The sequence below is a fragment of the Pristiophorus japonicus genome, chromosome 16, assembly GCF_044704955.1.
Source record: "Pristiophorus japonicus isolate sPriJap1 chromosome 16, sPriJap1.hap1, whole genome shotgun sequence".
NCBI classification, from domain to species: domain Eukaryota; kingdom Metazoa; phylum Chordata; class Chondrichthyes; family Pristiophoridae; genus Pristiophorus; species Pristiophorus japonicus.
Genome location: NC_091992.1, coordinates 86,510,466 through 86,535,992, shown reverse-complemented (window position 1 = coordinate 86,535,992; position 25,527 = coordinate 86,510,466). Strand labels below are relative to the sequence as shown.

The 25,527-nt window shown below is 45.9% G+C and overlaps 1 protein-coding gene across 1 annotated transcript in view; it reads right to left on the bottom strand.

Annotated features, from left to right (window-relative positions):
• Positions 1-18,456, bottom strand: part of LOC139226203 (glucagon-like peptide 2 receptor) — a 93,356-nt gene extending 74,900 nt beyond the window's left edge. The window contains exons 1-2 of the mRNA XM_070856833.1: positions 18,426-18,456; positions 16,644-16,737 (exon numbers count right to left, since the gene is read on the bottom strand). Of these exons, the coding sequence (XP_070712934.1) occupies positions 16,644-16,725 (82 nt within the window). The 5' untranslated portion in view covers positions 16,726-16,737; positions 18,426-18,456. The remainder of the gene's footprint in view (positions 1-16,643; positions 16,738-18,425) is intronic.
• Positions 18,457-25,527: the final 7,071 nt, after the last annotated feature.

Below are 25,527 nucleotides of genomic sequence, written 5' to 3'. Positions count from 1 at the left end.
CAATTGACCCCAAATCAATTACATTCTATGTGACCTCCAATTCTCTTCAGGTACAGACATGACTTATTATTTTAGGATTGGTAAGTAAGGTAATTACAGACTAAAGTGAGGTGTAATTATTGCACACACTTGAGCGAGGACTGATTACTGATGTTTGTTGGGATCATGTTTAGTGTAATGTATGCACCTGTGGGGATGCTCACTGGTTTCTAGATCTGTTGCACACTGGGCCCTGACTCCATTAGGTGTGTCGAGGATGCTCAAGCACGTGGGGCGATCCCGTCCGAAATGACCTCCGTCCGGACGGAATTCCTCATCGGCGCCAAGCCCCGAAACCTCCGTCAGGAGCCGGCGCCTCAAAACTTGAGCCTCCTCCGGGAAATCCCCTCGTGCCTTTCAGTTCTGCACGGAGGGGATTCCTGTACGGGCTGCTCTTGCACTCTCCACGTTGCCATCTTCGTCTGCCGTCCAGACACGCCATGGCGCACCATCTTGCCGTCCGGAGGAGGCGGAGGTCCCCAATGGAGTGCTCTCTATGCGGGAGTCCCTCCCTCTATTTATTGGGGACTTGGCTTGGAGGGTGTTGCACGGAGCAGTCCCGTGCAATAAGTTTTTAAGTCGGTTCACGGGCTCCCAGTCCGCCTGTAATTTCTGCGGTCTGGAGGAGTCCGTGTTCCATGTTTATGTACAGTGTGTGAGGTTGCAGCCCCTCTTCCAATATTTGAAGGGGCTGCTCCTCAAATTCTGGTTGCACTTCAGTCCCACACTCCTGATCCTGGGCATCCTGTGCGGAGGGGAGCGGGCAGGTCGGAAAGCCTCCTCGTAGGACTGCTCCTGGGCAGGGCCAAGGGGGCCAACAACCAGTCCAAGCAGCGGGCGGTCGAGGGAGTCGTTCAGCCCGATTGCCTGCCTCTCTTCCGTGGTTACATCCAAGCCAGGGTGTCCCTGGAGATGGAGCACGCGGTGTCCATCGGTACACTTGCGGCCTTCCGCGAGAGGTGGGCGCCGGAGGGACTGGAATGCATCATCACCCCCGGCAATCAAATTTTAATTTGGATTAAGTTACTGCCAAAAGTTAACTTGTTTATTGTGTCGGTTTTACTGCCCCCCTTTAATCAGGGGGCACTTGTATTAATGTTGCAACAAAATAATTGTAGTGCTGTTGCATTGTGAGTGGCTTAGCCAGTCACATGATGTTCACAAAACTCAAAGAACCCCCAGTCAGTTGGGTCTAAGTCATCCACGATGAGGTATGCAGTTGTGAGCCTAGTAGATGAACTGGTAAAGTGTATTGTGTTTGTTAAACCTTTGTTAGTAAACCAACTAATTCTTAATAGCAAAGTGTTGCTACGAATTCTTAAGCAAAGAACCCATGAAGCAAATACATTACATTTAGCATTATTGGTTTTTTGAATGAGGTTTACCAAGCTTTTGATAATCATTAATCAGTCTTGCACCTCAGCACAGATGTCAAGTACCAGGCATTTCTTCGTGAGTTTCTGATTTTTTAATCTCTTCAATATTGCAGTATTTTTCCCCTGCATGGGACCATCTTGGCAGCCACAAGGAGGCATTGGTAGTTGCTATGATTTACTTCATAATCACACATTAAGTTCACAAATATACTGTTTTTAAATGCATATAGTATTGCGGTTCTATAACAATGCAATCATCTCTTTCTAATGTATGATTATAATATTTGTAACAGACATATGCTACACATTTACACTGCCTCATGTATAATGAAGAAAAGCCAGTAACTGCAAATGGAACTACCAGAGATACTAGACAAGTAAATACCATCTTTACCATTATCAACACAGCCTGTTCTGCTCTCAGATATGGAGGCTGGTTTTCATCTTTGGGTTTAAGTCAGTTCTAAATAGTTAAGACTGGCACAAATCCTGCCTGAGAATTCAAGTGCAAAGGGTTCTCAACTCAATAGTATATGCTTATTTACACAAGTATTCCTCAACCTAAGTGCAGACTGGTCTAGGGAGGACATTAATGGTGGAAGAGGAAAATGATGTGTCAGTCAAATTTAAAGAGATGGGGACAATTAAAGGGGAGTATCGCAATAAGTGAAGAAAATTTAGAAAGCCTTTGGAGGGTCTCAAGAGGCATCTCAACCCTGTAACATCTTTATGTAAGGTGGAAGGGGGCAGGGGATTGAGAAAAGTGGCAGGTCGAAATAAAGGAAAAAGGAAGGTTAGATATCAGCGCGAATCTGCAGACAAGTGACAGAGCAGCCCAACACCCGAGCACCTGTGTGATGACTGCTGATGGTGAGGCGGTGCTGCAAGAGGTACGTTTGTGGAGGACTGTGCCATCCCACAGTACCACATTCTTAGCTCAACATTGCAGCATGTCTGGACGGAGGTGCAACCAAGGTTTGGGTCGCAGCTGGGATCAAAAAACAAGTCAAGGTACAACGGATACAAACCCTTCTGGGAACCTATGTGCCAGCAGGTTAAAAATAAATCAACCAAATCGCCCAGAATGTTACCTGTAGATCTGAGAGTTCGGGAGGCCCGGAGCTCTGAGAGTTCGGGAGGTGAGGAGTTCACAGCTATCGTCGGCGAGTGAGTCGGGCGGTCGGCGAGTCGGTAGGCCCTGTGAGGTCGGCGAGTCGGGAGTTCGGAGGCCAGGAGTTTGGAGGCCTCGGCGGTCAGTGAGTTTGGGAGGCCATAGAGGTCGGTGAGTTCGGGAGGCCACAGAGGTCGGTGAGGTGTGTTGGTAAGTAGCTCTCTTTTCTCTATTTCTTTTTAAGTAAATTTTTAACTAGAGGGATGGCAGTGCAGCTCAGTCCCGTGGAGTACACATCCTGTGGCATGTGGGAAGTCCTGGATGCTTTGTGCAGGCTAGCCAACCATGTGTGCAGGAGGTGTCTCTAGCTTCAACTGCTCAAGCTCCGTGTTTCGGAGCTGGAGCAGCGGGTGGAGTCAACATGGTGCATCCGCGAGCCTGAGAGCTACATGGATAGTATGTTTCAGGAGGTGGTCACCCTGCAGCTTAAAGGCGTGCAAGCAGAAAGGAAGTGGGTGACCACCAGACGTAGTAGGTGTGCTAGGCAGGTAGTGCAGGAGTCCCCCCCCCGAGTCCATCTCGCTTTCAAACTGATTCACTTCTGATTATCAGTAAGGACGATGGTGCCTCTGGGGAATGCAGCCAGAACCAATTCCAAGGCACAACGGATGGCTCAGCTGCACAGGGGGGAGGGATGAAGAACAAAAAAGCCCTAGTGATAGGGGATTCTATAGTTAGGGGAACAGACAGGCGTTTCTGCGGCTGTAGACGTGACCCCCGAATGGTTTTGTGCCTCCCTGGTGGCAGGGTCAAGGATGTCACAGAGCGGACGCAGAGCATCCTGGGGTGGGGGATGGGGGAGGGTAAACAGGCTAGAGGTCGTGGTCCATATCGGGACCAACGACATAGGTAAAATGAGGGATGAGGTCCTACAGGAAGAATTCAGGGAGCTAGGAAGAAAATTAAAGGGTAGAATCTCAAAGGTAGTAATCTCCGGGTTACTACCGGTGCCACGTGCTAATGAGTATAAAAATAGAAGGATAGAGAGGATGAACATGTGGCTGGAAAGTTGGTGTAGGAGGGAGGGCTTTAAATTCTTGAGGCATTGGGACCACTTCTGCGGGAGATGGAACCTGCACAAACCGGACGGGTTGCACCTCAACAGCGCCGGGACCAATATCTTCGTGCGGAGTTTTGCTAGTGCTGTTGGGGAGAGTTTAAACTAGCTTGGCAGGGGGATGGGAACCTGAGAACAGATTCAAAAGGGAAGGAAGTAAAGCAGAAATTGGATAGCAAGAATCTAGAAAGCGAATCTGTAAGACAGAGAAAACAGGGCTCAGTATCTGGTAAGCAAGGAGGTCTTCCTGTGCTGAATGGTATATACTTTAATGCAAGGAGTATTGCAAATAAGGCAGATGAGCTAAGAGCACTGGTAGACACTTAGGAGTATGACATTATAGCCATTACAGAAACATGGCTGAAAGAGGGGCAGGTTTGGCAGATCAATATTCCTGGTTACAGGATTTTTAGACAAAATAGAGAGGGGGATGAAAAGGTGGGGGGGGGGGGGGCGGTGTTGAGGTAATGATTAAAGAAACTATTCCAGAGGTGAGGAGGGATGATATGTTAAGAGGAATCATAAAGGAGGCCATATGGGTCGTGCTGAAAAATAAAAAAGGGGCGATCACACTGCTGGGCGTGTATTATAGATTCCCAAACAGTGGGAGGGAGATAGAGGAGCAAATATGTTGGCAAATTGCTGTGAAGTTCAAAAACCAAAGGGTAGTAATTATAGGGGATTTTAACTATCCAAATATTGATTGGGACAAATTTAGTGTGAAGGGAATAGAGGGTGCGGAATTCTTGAAATGCATTCAAGAGAACTTTTTTAGTCAGTATGTAGCAAGCCCAACATGAGAGGGGGCAGTCTTGGATTTAGTTTTGGGGAATGAAGCTGGGCAGGTTGAAGGGGTATTAGTGGGCACTTGGGTGCCAGTGACCATAATTCAGTCAGATTCAAGCTGGTTATGGATAAGGACAAGATTAGGCCTGGAATAAAAGTTCCAAATTAGGCAAAAGCTAATTTTGCTAAGTTAAGGAGTGATTTGGCCATAGTGGACTGGAAACAGTTACTTGTGGGTAAATCGGTATCGGAACAATGGGAGGCATTCAAGGAGGAGATCCGGAAGGCTCAGGCCAAACATGTGCCCTTAAAGAAAAAGGCTTGGAAAAATAATTCTAGAGCCTGCTGGATGTCTAGGGACTTACAGGGGAGGATTAAGAAAAAAAGGAACGCTTATGTCATATACCAATGGCTTAATACTATAGAATCTTCAGAGGAATATAGAAAGTTAAGAGGTAATATTAAAAAGGGTATTAGGAATGCTAAGAGAGAGCATGAGAAATTCTTGGCCAGTAAAATTAAGGAAAACCCTAAGATGTTCTATAAATATATTAAGAGTAAGAGGGTAACTAAAGAAAGGGTAGGGCCTATTAAAAACCATGAGGGTAATCTTTGTGTGGAGACGGAAGATGTTGGTAGGGTTCTTAATGAATACTTTGCAACTGTTTTCACAAAGGAAAGGGGCAATGCAGATACTGCTATTGAGGAGGAGTGTGATATTCTGGATTAAATAAATATAGTGAGAGAGGAAGTTTTAAGGGGATTAGCAGCTTTGAAAGTAGATAAGTCCCCAGGCCCGGATGAAATGCATCCCAGGCTGTTGAGTGAAGTAAAAGAGGAAATAGCAGAGTCCTTGTCGATCATTTTCCAGTCCTCTTTGGATTCAGGCATGGTGCCAGAGGATTGGAGGACTGCTAATGTAGTACCCTTGTTTAAGAAGGGAGAAAGGGATAGGCCGAGTAATTACAGGCCTGTCAGCCTAACCTCTGGGGGGAAAATTATTGGAAAAAATCCTGAAAGACAGGATAAATCTGCATTTGGAAAGGCAAGGATTAATTAGAGACAGTCAGCACGGATTTGTTAAGGGAATATCGTGTTTGACTAAGCTGATTGAATTTTTTGAGCAGGTAACCAGGAGGGTTGATGAGGGTAGTGCGTATGATGTAGTTATATATGAACTTTAGTAAGGCTTTTGATAAGGTCCCACATGGTAGACTGGTCATGAAGGTTAAAGCCCATGGGATACAGGGCAAAGTGTCAAGTTGGATCCAAAATTGGCTTGGAGGTAGCAAGCAAAGTGTAATGATTGATGGATGTTTTTGTGACTGGAAGGATGTTTCCATTGGGGTTCCGCAGGGCTCAGTACTGGGTCCCTTGCTTTTTGTGGTATATATCAATGATTTAGATTTGAATATAGGGAGTATGATTAAAAAGTTGGCAGCCAACATTAAAATTGGCTGTGCGTTTGATAATGAAGAGGAAAGTCATGGGCTGCAGGAGGATATCAATCTACTGGTCAGGTGGGCAGAGCAGTGGCAAATGGAATTTAATTCAGAGAAGTGTGAGGTGATGCACTTTGGGAGGGCTAATAAGGAACGGTATACACATTAAGTGGTACGCCACTTAATAGTGTAGATGAACACAGGGACCTTGTCCACAGATCCCTGAAAGTAGCAGGCCAGGTGGATAAGGTGGTTCAGAAGGCATATGAAATGCTTGCCTTTATTGGCCAGGGCACAGAATATAAGAGCAGGGAGGTTATGCTTAAATTGTATAATACTTTTGTTAAGCCGCAGCTGGAGTACTGCGTGCAGTTCTGGTCGCCGTATTATAGGAAGAACTTGATTGCACTAGAGAGGGTGCAGAGGAGATTAACTAGGTTGCTGCCTGGAATGGAGAATCTTAGTTACGAGGACAGATTTGAAAGGCTGGGTTTGTTCTCATTGGAACTGAGGAGGTTGAGAGGAGACCTCATTGAGGTGTACAAAATATTGTGCGGCCTGGACATAGTGGAGAGTAAGGGCCTATTTCCATTGGTGGAGGAGTCTATTATGAGGGGGCATTATTTTAAGGTTGTTGGTGGAAGGTGTAGAGGGGATTTGAGGGGGGGCTTCTTTACGCAGATGTTTGTGGGGATCTGGAACTCGCTGCCTGGAAGAGTGGTGGATGCAGAAACCCTCACCACTTTTAAGAGATGGTTGGATGTGCACTTTAAGTGAAATAACCTGCAGGGTTACGGACCTAGAGCTGGTAATTGGGATTAGATTGGATGACCTTTTGTTGGACGGCGCAGATATAATGGTAAGTACTGCAGGGAATAGAATACGGCCAGGGTGATCTCCTGAATTAGTTTCGATCGCCTGTGTGGGTTGGAGAGGAAATTTCCCAGATTTTTTCTCCTTACATTGGCCTTGGTTTTTTAGCTGCTGTTTGCCGCTCCCAGGAGATCACATGGCTCCGGTTGGGATGGAATGTAGAATGTTTCAGTATAAGGGGTGTCGCAGTAGTGTGAGGCGGACTGGTTGGGCTGGTGCACTTTGCCTTTCCATCATTGTTCAGAGGTTTGTATGTAACCTGTAGGGCTGCTGACCAAGGGCCGTGTGGCTCTTTGTCGGCCGGTGCGGACACGATGGGCCAAAATGGCCTCCTTCTCCGCTGTAAATTTCTATGTTTCTAACATTCATGGCCCTTTCGATGACCATCCAGCTGAAGGTCCACCCCATGACACCCTGTAGACCAGGTTTCCTCGGCAACCAGGCCCACAAAATGGAGCAGGGGACTTCTATGCGTCCTTTTAAAAGGTGTGTAAAGCTCCTACTTGTTTGAGATGGGAAGGCCCAACTGGGTAATTCCACTGTTTCCTTATTATGCCCAATATGTGTCCATCTTTGGGCATAATTGACACCAAAATAGGTTCCATAGAGTGATCTGCCAAGGTGATCACATAACTCAATGCAGTTTATAGCATCAAGTAACATACAAAAAAACATATAAAGGAATTTTGGCTTTTCTCCACTATGGATGGTGCAATGATACTGATGCTACAGAAGTGTTGTTATATGATGGTAATTAAGAAGGTATTGCATTGTAAATTATGTGTTAGTTGTGGAACATAACATGAAGCATTACGTCTTCTAATACAAGGTGCAAGCAAAATCTTTGTAACTCCAAACACCTCTTGTGCTTGGTTCTACATTTCAGTGTAACAAAGCGACAAGGGACATTTCCTGGCACCACTTCCCATACGTACAACTGGTTATTGACTCTATTAAGAATTCTACTCGATTTGGAACTGAATTACATTGTTCCACCTTTTGCAAAGGATGGACCTGATCAAACTACACAAGGAGAGGCAAGGCAGCTGTGTGACACACAGAGTAGAGAGGATGGGTTTCAATGCAAATTATTGCAGGTCACATGCTTAATAAATGTAAAGGTTTGTCAAATATGTTCAAGATATTGCTCATGGCACTCATCACATCACAGCTACTTAACGGTAGCGCCCAACAATAAATGAATGAACAATTCTGAACCGAGCTCTTATTGGGAGTGTTCCATCAACAATATGCGCATTACATGCTGTTTCTTTATTTTAATTCAGCCGTTTTGTTTGAAATAAACCTTTTAGCTGCAATAGTAAGGAAGGACATTAGCTTGGATGATGTGGAATCTGTATGGGTAGAACTGTGGAATACCAAAGGGCAGAAAGCACTAGTGGGAGTTGTGTACAGACCAACAAACAGTAGTAGTGAGGTTGAGGAGAGCATCAAACAAGAAATTAGGGATGCGTGCAATAAAAGTACAGCAGTTATCATGAGCAACTTTAATCTGCATATAGATTGGCTAACCAAACTGGTAGCAATACGGTAGAGGAGGCTTGTCGAGGAACCAACTGGAGGGCTGTCCATCCTAGACTGGGTGATGTGCAATGAGAAAGGACTATTTAGCAATCTTGTTGTGCGAGGCCCCTTGGGGGAAAGTGACCATAATATGGTAGAATTCTTTATTAAGATGGAGAGTGACACAGTTAATTCAGAGACTAGGGTCCTGAACTTAAGGAAAGGTAACTTCGATGGTATGAGATGTGAATTGGCTAGAATAGACTGGCAAATGATACTTAAAGGGTTGGTGGTGGATAGGCAATGGCAAACATTTAAAGATCACATGAATTGTACCCCTGTCTGGAGTAAAAATAAAACGGAGAAGGTGGCTCAACCGTAGCTAACAAGGGAAATAAAGGATAGTGTTAAATCCAAGGAAGAGGCATATAAATTGGCCAGAAAAAGCAGCAAACCTGAGGATTGGGAGAAATTTTTAATTCAGTAGAGGAGGACAAAGTGTTTAATTAGGAAGGGAAAATAGAGTATGAGAGGAAGCTTGCCAGGAACATAAAAACTGACTGCAAAAGCTTCTATAGATATGTGAAGAGAAAAAGATCAGTGAAGACAAATGTAGGTTTCTTGCAGTCAGATTCAGGTGAATTTATAATGGGGAACAAAGAAATGGCAGACCAGTTGAACAAATACTTTGGTTCTGTCTTCATGAAGGAAGACACAAATAACCTTCCGGAAATACTAGGGGACCGAGGGGCTCGTGAGAAGGAGGAACTGAAGGAAATCCTTATTAGGTGGGAAATTGTGTTAGGGAAATTGATGGTATTGAAGGCCGATAAATCCCTGGGCCTGATAGTCTGCATCCCAGAGTACTTAAGGAAGTGGCCCTAGAAATAATGGATGCATTAGTGATCATTTTCCAACAGTCTATCGACTCTAGATCAGTTCCTATGGACTGGAGAATAGCTAATGTAACACCACTTTATAAGAAAGGAGGGAGAGAGAAAATAGGGAATTATAGACCGGTTAGCCTGACATCAGTAGTGGGGAAAATGTTGGAATCAATAATTAAAGATGAAATAGCAGCGCATTTGGAAAGCTGAAACAGGATCGGTCCAAGTCAGCATGGATTTATGAAAGGGAAATCATGCTTGACAAATCTTCTGGATTTTTTTGAGGATGTAACTAGTAGAGTGGACAAGGGAGAACCAGTGGATGTGGTGTATTTGGACTTTCAAAAGGCTTTTTACAAGGTCCCACACAAGAGATTGGTGTGCAAAATTAAAGCACATGGTATTGGGGGTAATGTACTGACGTGGATAGAGAACAGTTGGCAGACAGGAAGCAGAGAGTCGGGATAAATGGGTCCTTTTCAGAATGGCAGGCAGTGACTAATGTGGTGTCGCAGGGCTCAGTGTTGGGACCCCAGCTATTTACAATATACATTAATGATTTAGATGGAGGAATTGAATGTAATATCGCCAAGTTTGCAGATGACACTAAGCTGGGTGGCGGTGTGAACTGTGAGGAGGACGCTAAGAGGCTGCAGGGTGACTTGGACAGGTTAGGTGAGTCGGCAAATGCATGGCAGATGCAGTGTAATGTGGATAAATGTGAGGTTATCCACTTTGGGGACAAAAACACGAAGGCAGAATATTATCTGAATGGTGGCAGATTAGGAAAAGGGGAGGTTCAATGAGACGTGGGTGTCATGGTACATCAGTTATTGAAAGTTGGCATGCAGGTACAGCAGGCTATGAAGAAGGCAAATGGCATGTTGGCCTTCGTAGCTAGGGGATTTGAGTATAAGAGTAGGGAGGTCTTACTGCAATTATACAGGGCCTTGGTGAGGCCTCACCTGAAATAGTGTGTTCAGTTTTGGTCTCCTAATCTGAGGAAGGACATTCTTGCTATTGAGGGAGTGCAGCGAAGGTTCACCAGACTGATTCCCGGGATGGCAGGACTGATATATGAGGAGAGACTGGATCGACTGGGCCTGTATTCACTGGAGTTTAGAAGGATGAGAGGGGATCTCATAGAAACATATAAAATTCTGACGGGACTGGACAGGTTAGATGCAGGAAGAATGTTCCCGATGTTGGGGAAGTCCAGAATCAGAAGACACAGTCTAAGGATAAGGGGTAAGCCATTTAGGACTGAGATGAGGAGAAATTTCTTCACTCAGAGAGTTGGTAACTGGTGGAATTCTCTACAGCAGAGAGTTGTTGATGCCAGTTCATTGGATATATTCAAGAGGGAGATAGATATGGCCCTTACGGCTAAAGGGATCAAGGGGTATGGAGATAAAGCAGGAAAGGGATACTGAGGTGAATGATCAGCCATGATCTTATCGAATGGTGGTGCAGGCTCGAAGGGCCGAATGGTCTACTCCTGCACCTATTTTCCATGTTTCTATGTAGCTGGAGTTCCAGGAAACTGTAGCTGCATCTCAGTGATGTTGGTTTTTTCAGCATTCATTTTCCATTTTAAAATAAAATGAAAATAATTCCACCCCTGTTCATATCCATCCATTTTAAATTAGCTTTCCTCTTCCATTTTGGTCCCTGCATATCCCCCAAACCATTAGGAAATGATCCCAGCTTACACTGCTCATGAGCTGTTGCCTAAGATTTTAATTTACCGTTAGTACACTTATTGGGCTCAAAATTGGCCCACCCATTTTTTCGGCGCACTCACCCGAGATACGCCAACTTTTTGGGCTGAAAACAGTGCCGAAACGATGTCTCCGGATTCTGGCAACTCTGTGGCCTCTCCCATGGCTTGGTACGGCGTGGTCTGTCGATTAGGGGGCGGAGCTAGGGCCCTGCGTGAAAAACAGTGCCGGCAGCTCAACGCATGTGCACTGGAGGTTTCGCGCATACGCAATAGCTCCTGACCCCAGCCTCTGCGTGTGGGCTGCAGTGTGGGACCCGATGCGTCCCGACCCTATCCCAGGCTGAGTGGCCTCACGACATGTGCCAGGCTAGAACTACGTTCACTGCAACAGTCAGGGAGAGAGAGTCAGAGAGAGTCAGTCAGAGATAGAGTTGGAGAGGGAGAGTCAGTCAGAGAGTTAGAGAGTCAGAGAGAGAGTCAGAGAGTCAGTCAGAGAATCAATCAGAGAGTTAGAGAGAGAGTCAGAGAGAGAGAGAGAGTCAGAGAGTCAGTCAGTCAGAGAGTCAGTCAGTCAGAGAGTTAGAGAGTCAGAGAGAGAGAGTCAGAGAGAGAGTCAGAGAGTCAGTCAGAGAGTCAATCAGTCAGAGAGTCAGAGAGAGAGAGTCTGACAGAGAGTCAGAGAGTCAGTCAGAGAGAGAGTCAGTGAAATACCCAGTGGAAGTAGAGGTTCCATGTCTCCTTTGGCAGGCTGGCAGTTTATCTTAGAAGTCACTTTCTGCTTGGATGTCGGCGGCCTGTGCTCTCCCCGTCGTCCTGCACCGGCTGGCCCGCTGATTTCCCAGGCCGAGTTTTGATAGGAAGGTAGGACTTAGTTTTATTTTTTATTCCTTCTTGAATGTTTTTATGCTTCTTGAATGTTGTTGTGCTTTGTTTCGTGCTTTTCAAGGTCCTCTCCGCTTCCCTTCCCACCCCTGTCTCTGGCCGAATTGTCTCCGATGTACCTACCGGTACTGATTCCTTAACTCTCCGCAAGGGTTTTCTGTGCGGCCACAATTGGCCACATACACTGGCCTAAGTTAGTTTGGAGCAACTATTAGCTGTCCAAAGTGGCCTAAATGGCCAAAACGGGCATAGATGGCTGGTAACGCCCCCTTTTGAAAAAAAAAACTAAGTTAAAAAAAATCCTAACTGACTCACTTATATTGCCGCAAATTGAATGTGCAAAATGGGGATTTTTAAAATACTCCAGAAAAATCCCTGCAATTTCTGCGGTCTGGAGGAGTCCGTGTTCCACATATTTATGGAGTGTGCAAGGTTGCAGCCCCTATTCCACTACTTAAAGGGGCTGCTCCTGAAATTCTGGCTGCACTTTAGTCCCACACTCCTGATCTTTGGGCACCCTGTGCGGAGGGGAGCGGGTAGGTCCGAGGGCCTCCTCGTAGAACTGCTCCTGGGCACGGCCAAAGGTGCCATCAGCTGGTCCAGGCAGCGGGCGGTCGAGGGGTCGTCCAGCCTGACTGCTTGCCTCTCTTCCGTGCTTACACCGGGCCAGGGTGTCCCTGGAGATGGAGCATGCGGTGTCCACCGGTACGCTCGCGGTCTTCCGCAAGAGGTGGGCACCGGAGGGACTGGAGTGCATCATTACCCCCGGCAACCAAATTTTAATTTGATTTTATATGTTTTAAAGTTTAATTTGTTTTATTGCCGGTTTTAGTGTCCCCCTCCCCTTTTAGAGGGGGCACTTGTAAAATTTATGTTTTAGTGCCCAAAAAAACCCCACAAAAAAACATTAAAATAAACACAAAAAATCCCCCCAAAAAACAAAAAAGGGCCTTGAAAAGTGTTTGGAGTGTCCCCCAGATCAGGGGGCACTTGATTTAATTGTTTAATTTTCTGTCCAACCAAAAAGAGTTGTAGAGCTGTTGTTGGGGAAATCCCCTCCGTGCCTTTCAGTTCTTCGCGGAGGGGTTTCCTGTACGGGCTGCTCCTGCACACTCTCAACCTTCCCGGAGGAGGCTCAAGTTGTGAAGCGCCGGCCCCCGAGAGAGGTTTCGGGGCTTGGCACCGATGAGGAATTCCATCCGGACGGGGGTCAGTTCGGACGGGATTTCCCCACGTGCTTGAGACTCCTCGACACACCTAACGGAGTCAGGGCCCAGTGCTGTTTTTAGCGACTCAATGGCATTTGCCCCGCACCAGACATCGGCCCAGGATAGGCGCCATGCCAGGTCGTCTGGCGCCATCCAGCCCGCTCCTCCACCATCAAGCAGGTCCCTGAACCTCAACAGCTCTACAACTCTTTTGTAGCAAAACAAAATTGAACTGTTGGATCAAGTGACCCACGACCTAGGGGATACTTCAAAAACTTATCAAGGCTCTTTTTTGGGGTTTTTTTTGGTTTTTTTGTGGGTTTTTTTTGTGTTTTTTAAAAACATTTTTTGGGCACTGAAATCATAAATTATACAAGTGCCTCCTATAAAAGGGGAGGGGGACACAAAAACAGGCAATAAAACGGGCTGCTCTGGCACTCTCTCCACGTTGCCATCCTTGCCTGCCGTCTGGACACGCCATGGCGCACCATCTTGCCGTCCGGAGGAGGCGGGAGTCCCCAATGGAGTGCTCTCTATGCGAGAGTCCTCCCTTTATTTATTGAGGACTTGTCCTGGAGGGTGTTGCATGGAGCAGTCCTGTGCAATAAGTTTTTAAGTCGGTTCATGGGCTCCCAGGCCGCCTGTAATTTCTGCGGTCTAGAGGAGTCCGTGTTCCACGTCTATGTTGAATATTTGAAGGGATTGCTCCTCAAATTCTGGTTGCACTTCAGTCCCACACTCCTGATCTTTGGGCACTCTGTGCGGAGCGGAGCGGGTAGGTCGGAAGGCCTCCTCGTAGGACTGCTCCTGGGGATGGCCAAGGTAGCCATCAACCGGTCCAGGCAGCGGGCGATCGAGGGGGTTGTTTAGCCCGACTGCCTGCCTCTCTTCTGCGGTTACATCCGAGCCAGGGTGTCCCTGGAGATGGAGCATGCGGTGGCCACCGGTACACTTGCAGCCTTCCGCGAGAGGTGGGCGCCGGAGGGACTGGAGTGCATCATCACCCCCAGCAAACAAATTTTAATTTGAACCATAATACCTAAAGTTTAATTTGTTTAAGTTTGTTGGTTTTAGTGCCCCCCCCCACCCCTTTTAGCCATGGGGGACTTGTATAATTTGTGTTTTTCGTGCCCTCAAAAAAAAACAAAAAAAAGGGGTACTTGAAAAGTTTTTGGGGGCACTTCGTACAAAACATAGCTCGATTCCACAGAATTGCTAAGTATGAATTCAGCCTTGCATTGTGCAAAAAATTAGTGCCATAAAAACGTCAGCTTATCTGGAATAATTATTAACAATCAAAACCCACTCGAAACCTGCAGTCCTAATCTTCCCAATATTAAAAACAACTCACTTCAATATTATTGCTAGTATTAAACAGCCATAAATGCTCATTACTGTAACAAGTGGGGTCCTTGTCTGATCTAACATTTCTAGTGGGGCACCTCATTCTCTGGGGAATACATTACAGATGCGCCCGCCTGTCTTTCTTACCGTTTAATACATTGCATGCGACACATGCACAAATTTCCGATATGTGAGTCTGGTGGATGAGGCTATTCTCCGGGAGAGTGAGGTTGGACAATTACCCCATTGAACCAGCAATAAAGTTCTTTCAGCCTATTACAAAACATGAATGGAAAAAGCCTGTTTTGAACCCTGTCTTGATGCCCTAATTAACTGTTGCTGCAACTTTCTTTTTTAATTTATTCCACTCATGGATTTTAAGTCTCAGGGTTACCAATTGTTCAAATTTACTTAACTCGATCTAATGAGTTTGCATCTACCACTGGATAAAGTGTATGCAGTAGCAAAATATTTAAATTTTGGAAAAATAAAAACATTGGAAGGACCTGATTTGCTTGGCTCAGAGTATGCCTCGAATTATGGAAATGTTGTCGTCCATAGTGTGTAAGTTTGTCAACTTTCTAGTTGAGAGTTGTGTTTTTCAATTGTTTGGACAACAAGGCCATTATTTACACCAACCTCTACTGTAATTACAATATGTAATCTATAACCTTCGAAAAAGTTTGCACCAGTAACAGAATAATTGCAAATTAAACTGGGAGACTTCCATCTTGGAAGGTTTTGGGTCAACATCCTAAATTGAAATGCCGTTCAAATCTGTCTGCCTTCATGGGATGAGTTTCAGAAGTTCCCTGGAGGACCATTAGGAGATGGACTGGATCACGGGATGGTTGTCCTCTCAGTCCAGTTCTCTAGGCTTTTTCCCTGGATTTGAAAAGGTTCCAATAGCATTTAATACTTACAAACTGTGCTGAGCTGATTTTAGTTTCACGTGTTCTTACTTTGCATTGTCTCAAACGCTCGGGCCCAACGCGAGTTATTCCTAATGGCTCAAAATTACTATTGGAGATAAAATTGGGTGAATGCTTAACATTCATTTGATATTTATGCGGTGGTTGTGGAGCAAGATTTTCAGAATAACTGGGAGAAAAATCAATAGTTGAAATGAAAGGCTTTTCCTTGTACTCAAATGCAACATACTACCAGATATTTGTACCATCAAAATGTTCCAACAAATTTGTACCATGGAGATGTACGTGGCATACATCCAAAGTAACCAGAGCCTGTTGAAAGGGTTTTGTTGTTTCTGGGCAAGATAAAGTACCACACACAAGAGGAAGGTATTCCATTTTGCTTTGGTGGACAGGCAGGAGTAGCATTGCCTCCTCTTCCCTGCTGGAACTTTGGTGGGGGGAGTGGGGGGGGGGGGAGCAAAACTGCGTAGCGCCCTGTTTGAGGGCGGTAACAACCACGAGGCGGGACTTTCTGTGCCAGGCGCGGAAATCCCACCCGGCTCGCGATATTGGGGTTACCGCCCCCGAGAACAAGTGGAGCGCAAAATAATGCACTCCACTTGCTCTGTGGGGCATGAGTGGGGGGGTGGGGGGAGCGCAAAATGTGAGGGGCAGAGCGCTATGTGCTGGGACGCATAGCGTTGCTGTGTAGAGGGGGCCCATCCCTTCATTAAAAGGGAAGGCCAAGCTGCAGACTTTGTGGGTCCTTACCTAGACCACCAGGGAGCGGAGTGCCATGGCATCAGCCCGGTACTCAAGCAGAGTGCCGGGCTGCAAGATCGTGGCACGGACCCCGCAATCCACCATTCAACGACCCGCGACCAGTAGGTGGGCCGATTTTTTTTTTTGCTTAAGCGCCACCTCCCCTTGAAGTAGCGCCCTGCAAACGGCCAACAGAATTTTTGCTCCGGAGTGAAAATGTGTAGCTGCGCACGGTAATGACATCGACATCGTGGCGCAGTGGGCTGGGGTGCTACCGGTTATCACCGCCGCTAAACTCCCGTGGAATTTAGTGGGAGTTGTTAGCGGCGCCATGCCCGGGCGAAAAGTCATTCACAAATGTCCCGAATTTCTCCTTGTTTCCAACTGGTTAACGGTGGAGAAGCCAACGTCATGACCATGTCACCCTCCTAACTGGAGGAGCATGCTTGGTGAGCGGTATCCCAGGAGACAATGGAGAACGCAACATCAAACAAAACTTACCACGCTTGCAGGATTCGTGTTCTGGTGCCTGTGTTAAAATAACAGAAAGGCGTTCACTTCAACAGAAGCTTCCCTCAATAGGGCAAAGGGTTAAAATGTTTAAACAGAATACTTTTCCTATAAATAAATCATACTATCAAGTTAGGTTGCTCACCAGTCTTAGCACTGGTCTTGGTTAGGTTTTGCAAACACTGATCTTTATACAGGGACCAGTTACTGATCGTGTCCTCCAGCATCGAGCCACTGACCTGCAGAATAAACAGGATGGAACATGTCAACAAGTCCCTGTAAGAAACTTAAACAAGCAAAATTCTTTACGGATTACCGAAAGGGAAGATTACTGCCGTGAGGTTGTTTTGTGTGGAAAGCAATACAGTCAATTCCAACTGAAATGAATACCTAAACATTATTCTTTGATTTATCTCCCCTTCTAGCCTTCAACCCTTGCAGTGACATGCACTGTATCTTTTGGCCCTTATCTAAGTTTCTCAAAAAAGTGTAGCAGTTAGGTTAAAGGAACGATGCAGCATAATAACAACCACAAAAACTTTAGTATGAAGGCTATGCTTGAACAATCTGCTTGACAAAATTAAGGTCAGTTGATTTTATTAATTTATCATCTAGAGAGAAGTATAATTTTGGATTCCCAGCATACATTTAGTGTGGTGCCAGTAAACTATAATTTTGTTTTTTAAAATATTTTTCCCGGAAATTGTTAAAGGTGAGCCTTTAAGCGATCCGTCAGGTTCAAATGTTAGGCTATATTGAAGGCTTGTAAAAGGCACAAATCAAAACAAATTCTTACACGCACACATCCAGAACACTGAGCCATCATAACTTGCTGTTAAACTGATTTGTTTGTTATTAATGTTTAATTAGAAATCTTAACCAGCAACGCTAGTTTATGTGGTGATCGAATACATCAAATTCCAATTTTATTACATGGGGTTCCACAAATGTTACCAATGATTTGTTGTTCACATTCTGTGAACCTGTCTGTTTTTTCCAGCTAACTGGAAAACCACAGGCCTCAGCTATATTATGCAAAAGGGGCTGCTATTCTCTCTACTCAGGTTCACTGCTTTTCGGTGACTGAATTCTGGTTTTTCGGGGAATTCAGGATTTTTGTTTGTGTTTTGGGGATTACATTCCATCTGTTTTTTTATTGTAAAAAACAAAAACCACTAACTTAAACAGTTATGATTAACATTTCACCTTTGACCTTTCCAGCATTAGTGACCTTACTGACTGAATTTTTATTGCCAACGTAGCTCTTCAGGCCACTGACGCATGCAAGGCTGGAGTGGTTGGGCCAAATGGCTTATTTCCATGTTGTCATTTCCACATAGTAAGAACACCCTTCACAGTGTCTAGAAGAGGTCGGACGAATGGCAGGCATCCTACACATGGGACTTCAACATTAGGCCCACAGGGACATGACCCTGCAGACCCGAGCTAAGCAGTAGGTCGGTGCTGTGCCATAAGGTGAAGAGGGCCAAATGGCGAAGAGATACAATATGGACACTCCCAGATTGCCTTCACAACTTCAACAATCGTCCTGCCTTGCCTTGCTGTTGGAGCATGAACTGAGGGACGAGAGGATGGTGGCCAAAGCCACAAACCTGCACCTACTTTGTCCAGCATCCTGGGGTCAGATGGTTGAGGTTGCAGCACCATTCGGCTGCACCCGGGCTGACTGTACATGTACATGGGAAGAGGGTCAAAAGAGATGCCCGTAAATACTGACAATGTCTTGCCAGCTAGCCATTTTACGCCCATCCTTTACACTATTGTATTGACAGTTCAGTCACAATTAACTTGTATTCAGCAAAATATGACATCAGGACAATTATGTTGCATATTTCAATCAAATAAAAAAAGCATAGATAGCACCAGCTTATGACGGGTACGGTGTGTATGCAACACACTGACTTACAAGCAAGGTTCACAACACTGCGGACTTTTTCTTAATTTATGTTGCATTTTAGTTAGTTTCAGTGCAAATCTTGCCAAAGATAAATCTAGATCAATACAAGAACAAGAATAAGTCATAGCGGGCAATCAATGGTTGGTGTTTTTTTATATCTAAATCATACTGGGTACCAGTAAAGTCATTGAACTTTTAGTTCCAAATAATAAGGAAGCCTTAAGTACTTTAACACATTGCTGCACATGTATCTCCAGGGCTTGAGTCAATGCTATCAGGTTTATAACCAACTGGTAGGGTGATGATGAAGTGTGACACTACCATTTTGTCTACTCTCCTTTTGGTCAACTGTCTCTGGGTAATGTCAGGATGTCCCATTCACTCTTTGTGGGGTTGGGGGCAGGGAGATATGCCAGGCACAACTGAACGAGCACCATAAACCTTGTTTGAGGAGTTTTCTGGCAGGGTTAGGTCCTGAAACAGTACTGAGATATCTATTCGCTGTGATGATCCGCACGAACATCTTTGCGACCTTCTGTGTATGTGCGCTGTTTACCATGTGCAGTACCCAACAGTTGCAGCCTGCACCATGGGCCATGGTTCCTCCACTCTGTAAGGAAAAGGTCAATAGATCTGTTGTCGCCCAGGGGTGGGTGCGGGGGGGGGGAGGGGTGGGGGCGGAGAGAAGAGAGAGGATCAAAAGTGGAGAGAGAGAGGAGGATCAAAAGAGGAGAGAGAGAAAGGAGATCGGAGGGGAGGGGAGAGGTCAGGAAATCGGGGTGGGGGGTTGGGGGTAGTGCACAGTGCAGATGGAGGGAGAACGTGATCCAGGTCTAAAGGGGTGGCTTGAGTGCGAGAATGTGATCCAGATGGTAAGACCGATCATGTTCTTCCAACCCCATCCTCTTTACACCCCACACGTTCTCCCTCCCCTCCCCCTAGATCTGGTTAATTATTTGGAAAGCTCGGTGTATGTGTGGCAAATGATATCATTGGACTGGATGAAATCCGGAAGGCATGACACTGTCACTATTCACTTCATACCCAATAAACCTGTTTACAATCCATGACCCTCACACAATGCCCCATTTTTGGGGTGTTGAAGATCAGGAACTTGTGGGGGGAGGGGTGGGGGGAAGGTCAGGAACCTGGGGATGGGGGGGAAGAAGGTCATGAACCTGGGAGGTGGGAAATGAAGGTCAGGAACCCAGGGGAGTGGGGAAGGTCATGAACCTGGGGAGGGGGGTGGGGTTGGAGGGAGAAACAAAGGTCAGAAACCCAGGGAAGAGGGTGAAGGTCATGAACTTGGGGTGGGGGGGCGGAAACGAACATCATGAACCTGGGGTTGGGGGGGTGGGGAGGGATGAAGGTCATGAAACTGGGGGGGGGGGGGAGGGAGTTGGAACGAAGGTCAGGAACCCAAGGTAGGGGGAAGAAGATCATGATCCTGGCGGGGTGGGGGGGGGGCGGGGGCGGTGGCGGAATGAAGGTCATGAACTGGGGTGAGGCTGGGAAAGTCAGAAACTTGGCCAGGGGGAAACGGTCAGGAACTCTGGGAGAGAAGATCAGGAACTCAGGGGAGAAGGTCAAAAACTTGGGGTGGGGGGTAGGTGGTGGTGGGATTTGGTCAAGAACATGGGTGGGGTGCGGGGGAAGGTCAGAAATTTTGGGGGGGAGATCAGGAACTTGGGCAGTGGGAGAAGGTCATGGACTTGGGACTTGGGGGAGGTCAGGAACTTGGGTGGGGGGGAAAGGTGAAAAACTGGAGGGGTGGGAGTAAGGTTAGGAACTTGTTGAGGAGGCAGGAACTTGTTTGAGGAGTGTGAGAGGGTCTTAACCCACAAGGGTGACCCCTGTCTGTTCTATCTGAGCTCTGTTCTGTCTGGAGCAAGGCAGTCAGAATGGTTCGAATTATACTTTGCAAAGTACTTGATTACTTAGGCAGGTAGGTTCTAATTACACATTCCAGATAAACTGCTGGGGGTGTCTTGTCCTCCAAGGGGAGCAATCAGAAATCAGATGTTGCCTTCAAGGTGGCCAATCAGAATTCAGATGGTGCCTTCAAGGTGGCCAATCAGAAATCAAGTTTTGCTTTCAAGGTGACCAATCAGAAATCTGGTGTTGGAAATAAAGGCGACCCTATCTATTTCCACAGTCACCATTCTGATCACTGGGATGTACCAGCCAATGTAATATGAGTGGTGTGGACAGTACAATGCACATTGTGCAGTCGTGTTAATTCTTCAGCTTCATTTTTTAAGTGACATTTTTAGTGCAGGATGATCACATTACTGCTCATCTCTATGAGTACCTGGTAGAATGGTCGCTTGTCGCTTTACTAGGACAATCATGCCCCTTTAAATGGAATGGCATCTGTAACTTACCCAATCGTGGTTACTGCGTGCTCATGTACAAAACGTATGTGTAACAACCAGATTGAGTTCAGTGTTCCGGCTGATATTCAGCAGACTTAGCTCTGATCAAAGAACTATGCGCAGCCCATATGGTTATTGTAAATAGACGGCAGAGGCCCTGACGGCTCCCTGCATAGTTAATCTGACTGCCTCCACAGGGAACAGAATTTAATGGACAACAAACCATAACTTTACACGTTGTGCCTCAAGCTATTTTTGCATTGCTGACTGACAGCTTCCTGTAACAAACAGCGTCGCTCAATTCAGCAGGTGCCTGTTGCTGGTCGTTTCTCAGTCCTTGGGTGGCAGTGGTACTCCGCGATAACATACTGCTCCTCCTTTGCACCTTCCTCAAACTGTACCTGGGCACACTTTCCATCCACTTGTCCTTTTGATGGCCCATAATATCCATCAGGGTGTCGAGTTCCCCAGTCATATTCCCTCCTTTTCACGATGAGATACGTGCTTCCAAAGCCATCTTCACTTTGAAGCAGGGACTCACTTGAAGACGTTCACTTACATGAATCCTCTTCTCCTTTCTGCCACGGCCCTCCAGGACCTCAGCAAAGTTTGAGCCGAACAGCAGGTAGCAAGAGCCATCAGAGCTAAACCTGGTCGTGTCGGGGGAAATACTTTCTCAGTGCATTCGGTGTACTGAATTCGTAAACCTATTCGTTGTAAAAAGGTTTATGATTTCACCACAGCTATTGCACGGAGGAACACTCTCTTCACCCCTGCCTGATGCTCCGTCACATGCACTTTCACATATTTAAAATCAGGAATATATTAAAGTATGAAATAGTCGAAAAACACCTCCTGCACAATAATCAGATCAAGTGGTACAATAGACTGGCGTATAAACGGGTTGCAAAGTTGTGCCAATATCTTCTCTGCAGCAGTTAACAATGGGCCAGATTTTGCTGTAGCAGGGCATCTAACTGCTTCTGCCATTAGTTAGACTTACCCCTGCACCCTTCAGCTGGGATCTGAGTAAACAGGGCAACCAAAAGGGTATCTCCTTACCCAATCAGATTTAGGGATTTGGGAAATAAACAGAGGAAAAGCTGAGAAAGAGGATGAATTCAATGTCAAGTCAGAGAAATAAAGAGGGGAAGGAAGATTGGATTAAGAGAGAGAGAGGAAAAAGCGACATAAAGGAAAAGTAAGAAAAAAAATGAATACATTTAAATTGTAATATTTTTAAAATTTCCTCAATCAATTCACAACCTGAAGGAATGATACTCCACACTTGTAATAGTTAACTTCTGGTGCCACAGAGTTTGATTGGCAGTCATTAACACTTATCATGTGATTAAAAGGGTATTTACGCTTGTAATTACTAGCCCGAAATATCTGCAGAGGGTTTAGTTTGTATCTACCATGCAAATACAGCAACTTCACGCCATTCAATGCAGGTCAATGGTGAGGCAGACCACGAGATGCTGTTTTCATGAAGCTAACAGTGGTGCGTCGCAACTTGGATAGCATCGTTTGGGTATTCGCATCGAAACTGCGAATCTGGCCCTTGCCTGAAGTTGCCATGCCATTTGTGCCAAACTAACGTAGAGCGACAGTAGTCTCACTGTTATTGTAGCAGCAAAATCTATTTCAATTCTCTGATGTAAGAATATCAGTCAGTAAGTGAATACTCACTTATCAATTCAGATAAAATCCAAATGGAACAGAAAACGTGGTTGACTGGATATACCTGGGTCCCAGTAAACACAGAAATCTTTGTAATCTGATTATATGGCCTCTAACTATACATGTATATGAATTTAAAAGAACTAAAATATTTTGCACCACTGTTCTGTATCGCACGTAAAGCCTTTTTGACTTTCAAAACACAAACTATGCAACAGCTTTAAACCTCAATTGTGTGCACATTCCTAAACTATAACACCACAAAGCTAATCACACTGTTACTTCATGGAAGTGATAGGCTTTATTTAATGGATGCAAAGATATTGGCTCAGTCCTCAAACGGGTTAATAGAATTCACAGAATGAATACAGATGAGGGAAGTCACTTCACCTATCTTAGCTCAAATAGCCATAATACAAAATGCGTGCACTTCCCTCCTTCTTTCCATTACACAACCGACTCTTGAATAACTCAGGCTTTTGCCTTCACCCCTGTGTCTGGAAATCTATTCTAGATGATGTTACACTTAATTCTTCCTAACATCAGACCTAAATTCACCCTTCACTGGTTTGAACCTATGCCCACATCCTATTGCCTTAATTTACTTAGAAGTAATCCCCGAGATGCCATGGCTGACATCTAGGGGATTTTGTTCCTAACACAGATGAGGCTGCACACAGGGAGGTTAAAGTAACAGTGACCTCAGTCTTTAATAAGACACTCCAGAGTGAGGAACAGGCTTATATACAGTGCTCCAAGGGATGCTGGGATCCCTTGGGACTTCAGGGGATGAGCTCCCTGGTGGTGGAACATGGGAGTGCATGCTTTACAGATACACAACATCACTCCCCACCCCCAAAGTCAAAGTGAAAACTATTTACAAGGTGAGGCGGTCGGGAGCCTTTCTTTCCCTGGTGGACCGTCTCGGTACAAATGTCTGTTCTGGTGTGTTAGCTGTGCCCTCGCTGGGCTGGCATGTTGTTGGCCCTGCAGGGCTACTAGGTGAGCCTGGCCTTGCTGGGCTGTTGGGCATGATGGGTTCGATTTCCTGGTCCGGCGTGGTGTCGTTGATCCTTTGGGTGTGTGTTGTGGGCTCGAAGAAAGTAGTGTCTGCTGTGGGTTGTTCAGGGCAGTCTGTGAACCGCAGCCTCGTTTGGTCCAGGTGCTTTCTGCAAATTTGTCCATTGTCTAGTTTGACTACAAACACCCTATTCCCTTCTTTAGCTATCACCGTGCCCACGATCCACTTGGGACCATGTCCATAGTTTAGCACATACACAGGGTCATTCAGATCAATTTCCCGTGACACAGTGGCGCGACCACTGTTTACATTTTGTTGCTGCCGCCTGCTCTCTACCTGATCATGCAGGTTGGGGTGAACCAGCAAGAGCCTGGTTTTAAGTGTCCTTTTCATGAGTAGCTCAGCCGGGGGCACCCCTGTGAGCGAGTGGGGTCTCGTGCAGTAGCTGAGCAGTACTCGGGACAGGCGGGTTTGGAGTGAGCCTTCTGTGACTCGTTTAAGGCTCTGTTTGATGGTTTGTACTGCCCGCTCTGCCCGCCCATTGGAGGCTGGTTTAAACTGGGCCGAGGTGACATGTTTGATCCCATTGCGGGTCATGAATTCTTTAAATTCGGCACTGGTGAAACAGGGCCCGTTGTCACTGACCAGTATGTCAGGCAGGCTGTGGGTGGCAAACATGGCCCTCAGGCTTTCAATGGTGGCGGTGGCGGTGCTTCTCGACATTATTTCACATTCAATCCATTTTGAAAAAGCAATCACCACCACCAGGAACATTTTACCGAGAAACGGGCTCATATAGTCGACATGGATCCTCGACCATGGTCTGGAGGGCCAGGACCACAAACTTAGTGGTGCCTCTCTGGGTGCGTTGCTCAACTGAGCACATACGCTGCATTGCAGTACACAGGACTCTAAGTCAGAGTCGATACCGGGCCACCACATGTGGGATCTGGCTATCGCTTTCATCATTACTATACCCAGGTGTGTGCTGTGGAGATCGGAGATGAACGTCTCCCTGCCCTTTTTGGGTAGCACTACGTGGTTACCCCACAACAGGCAGTCTGCCTGAATGGGCAGCTCGTCCTTTCGCCGCTGGAACGGCTTGATTAGCTCTTGCATTTCAACGGGTATGCTGGCCCAGCTCCCATGCGGTACACAGTTTTTTACTAGGGACAGTAGAGAATCTTGGCTGGTCCAATTCCTAATCTGGCAGGCCGTGATTTATCATTTTCAAATGCTTCCATGACCATCAACAAGTCTACGTACTGCGCCACCATCAACAAGTTTGCAGTATTCAAGTTTGCAGTATTCAAATCACAGATAGATAAATTTTTAACCAATAAGGGAATTAAGGATTATGGGAAGCGGGCGGGTAAGTGGAGCTGAGTCCACGGCCAGATCAGCCATGATCTTTTTGAATGGCGGAGCAGGCTCGAGGAGCTAGATGGCCTACTCCTAATTCTTCTGTTCCTAATTCTTATGTTCTTATGTTCTTATAATATATTGCATATTGTCATTTCTGCAAGTGTGCGGAAACATGGCACATGGGTAGGGCAGAAAATTCGTAAATGGGCAGTGAATTCATGACCTTTTGAAGGTACAGTATGAACAGTGCAAATAGAGGCCTGTTTGCATAAAATGTAGAAAGTTGATGACTGTGGCCAGTCAAAATCATTGCTCAAACTAAAACAATTTCCAACCTGAACAATTTTGCTTGACATGCCCAGGTCAGATCAGTTCAAACGCCATCTCTGAGCAATCTGCATAAGCAGAGCTTATAACAGAAAGAGCTCTGAGCTATCTCATAGAATCATACAACACAGAAGGATAGAGCCATTCGGCCCATCGTACCTGTGCCGGCTCTTTGAAAGAGCTATCCAATTAGTCCCCGTTCCCTGCGCTTTACCTGCAAATTCTTCCTTTTCAAGTATTTATCCAATTCCCTTTTAAAACTTACAATTGAATCTGTTTCCACCACCCTTTCAGGCCGTGCATTCCAGATCGTAATAACTTGCTGCATAAAAAAATGTCT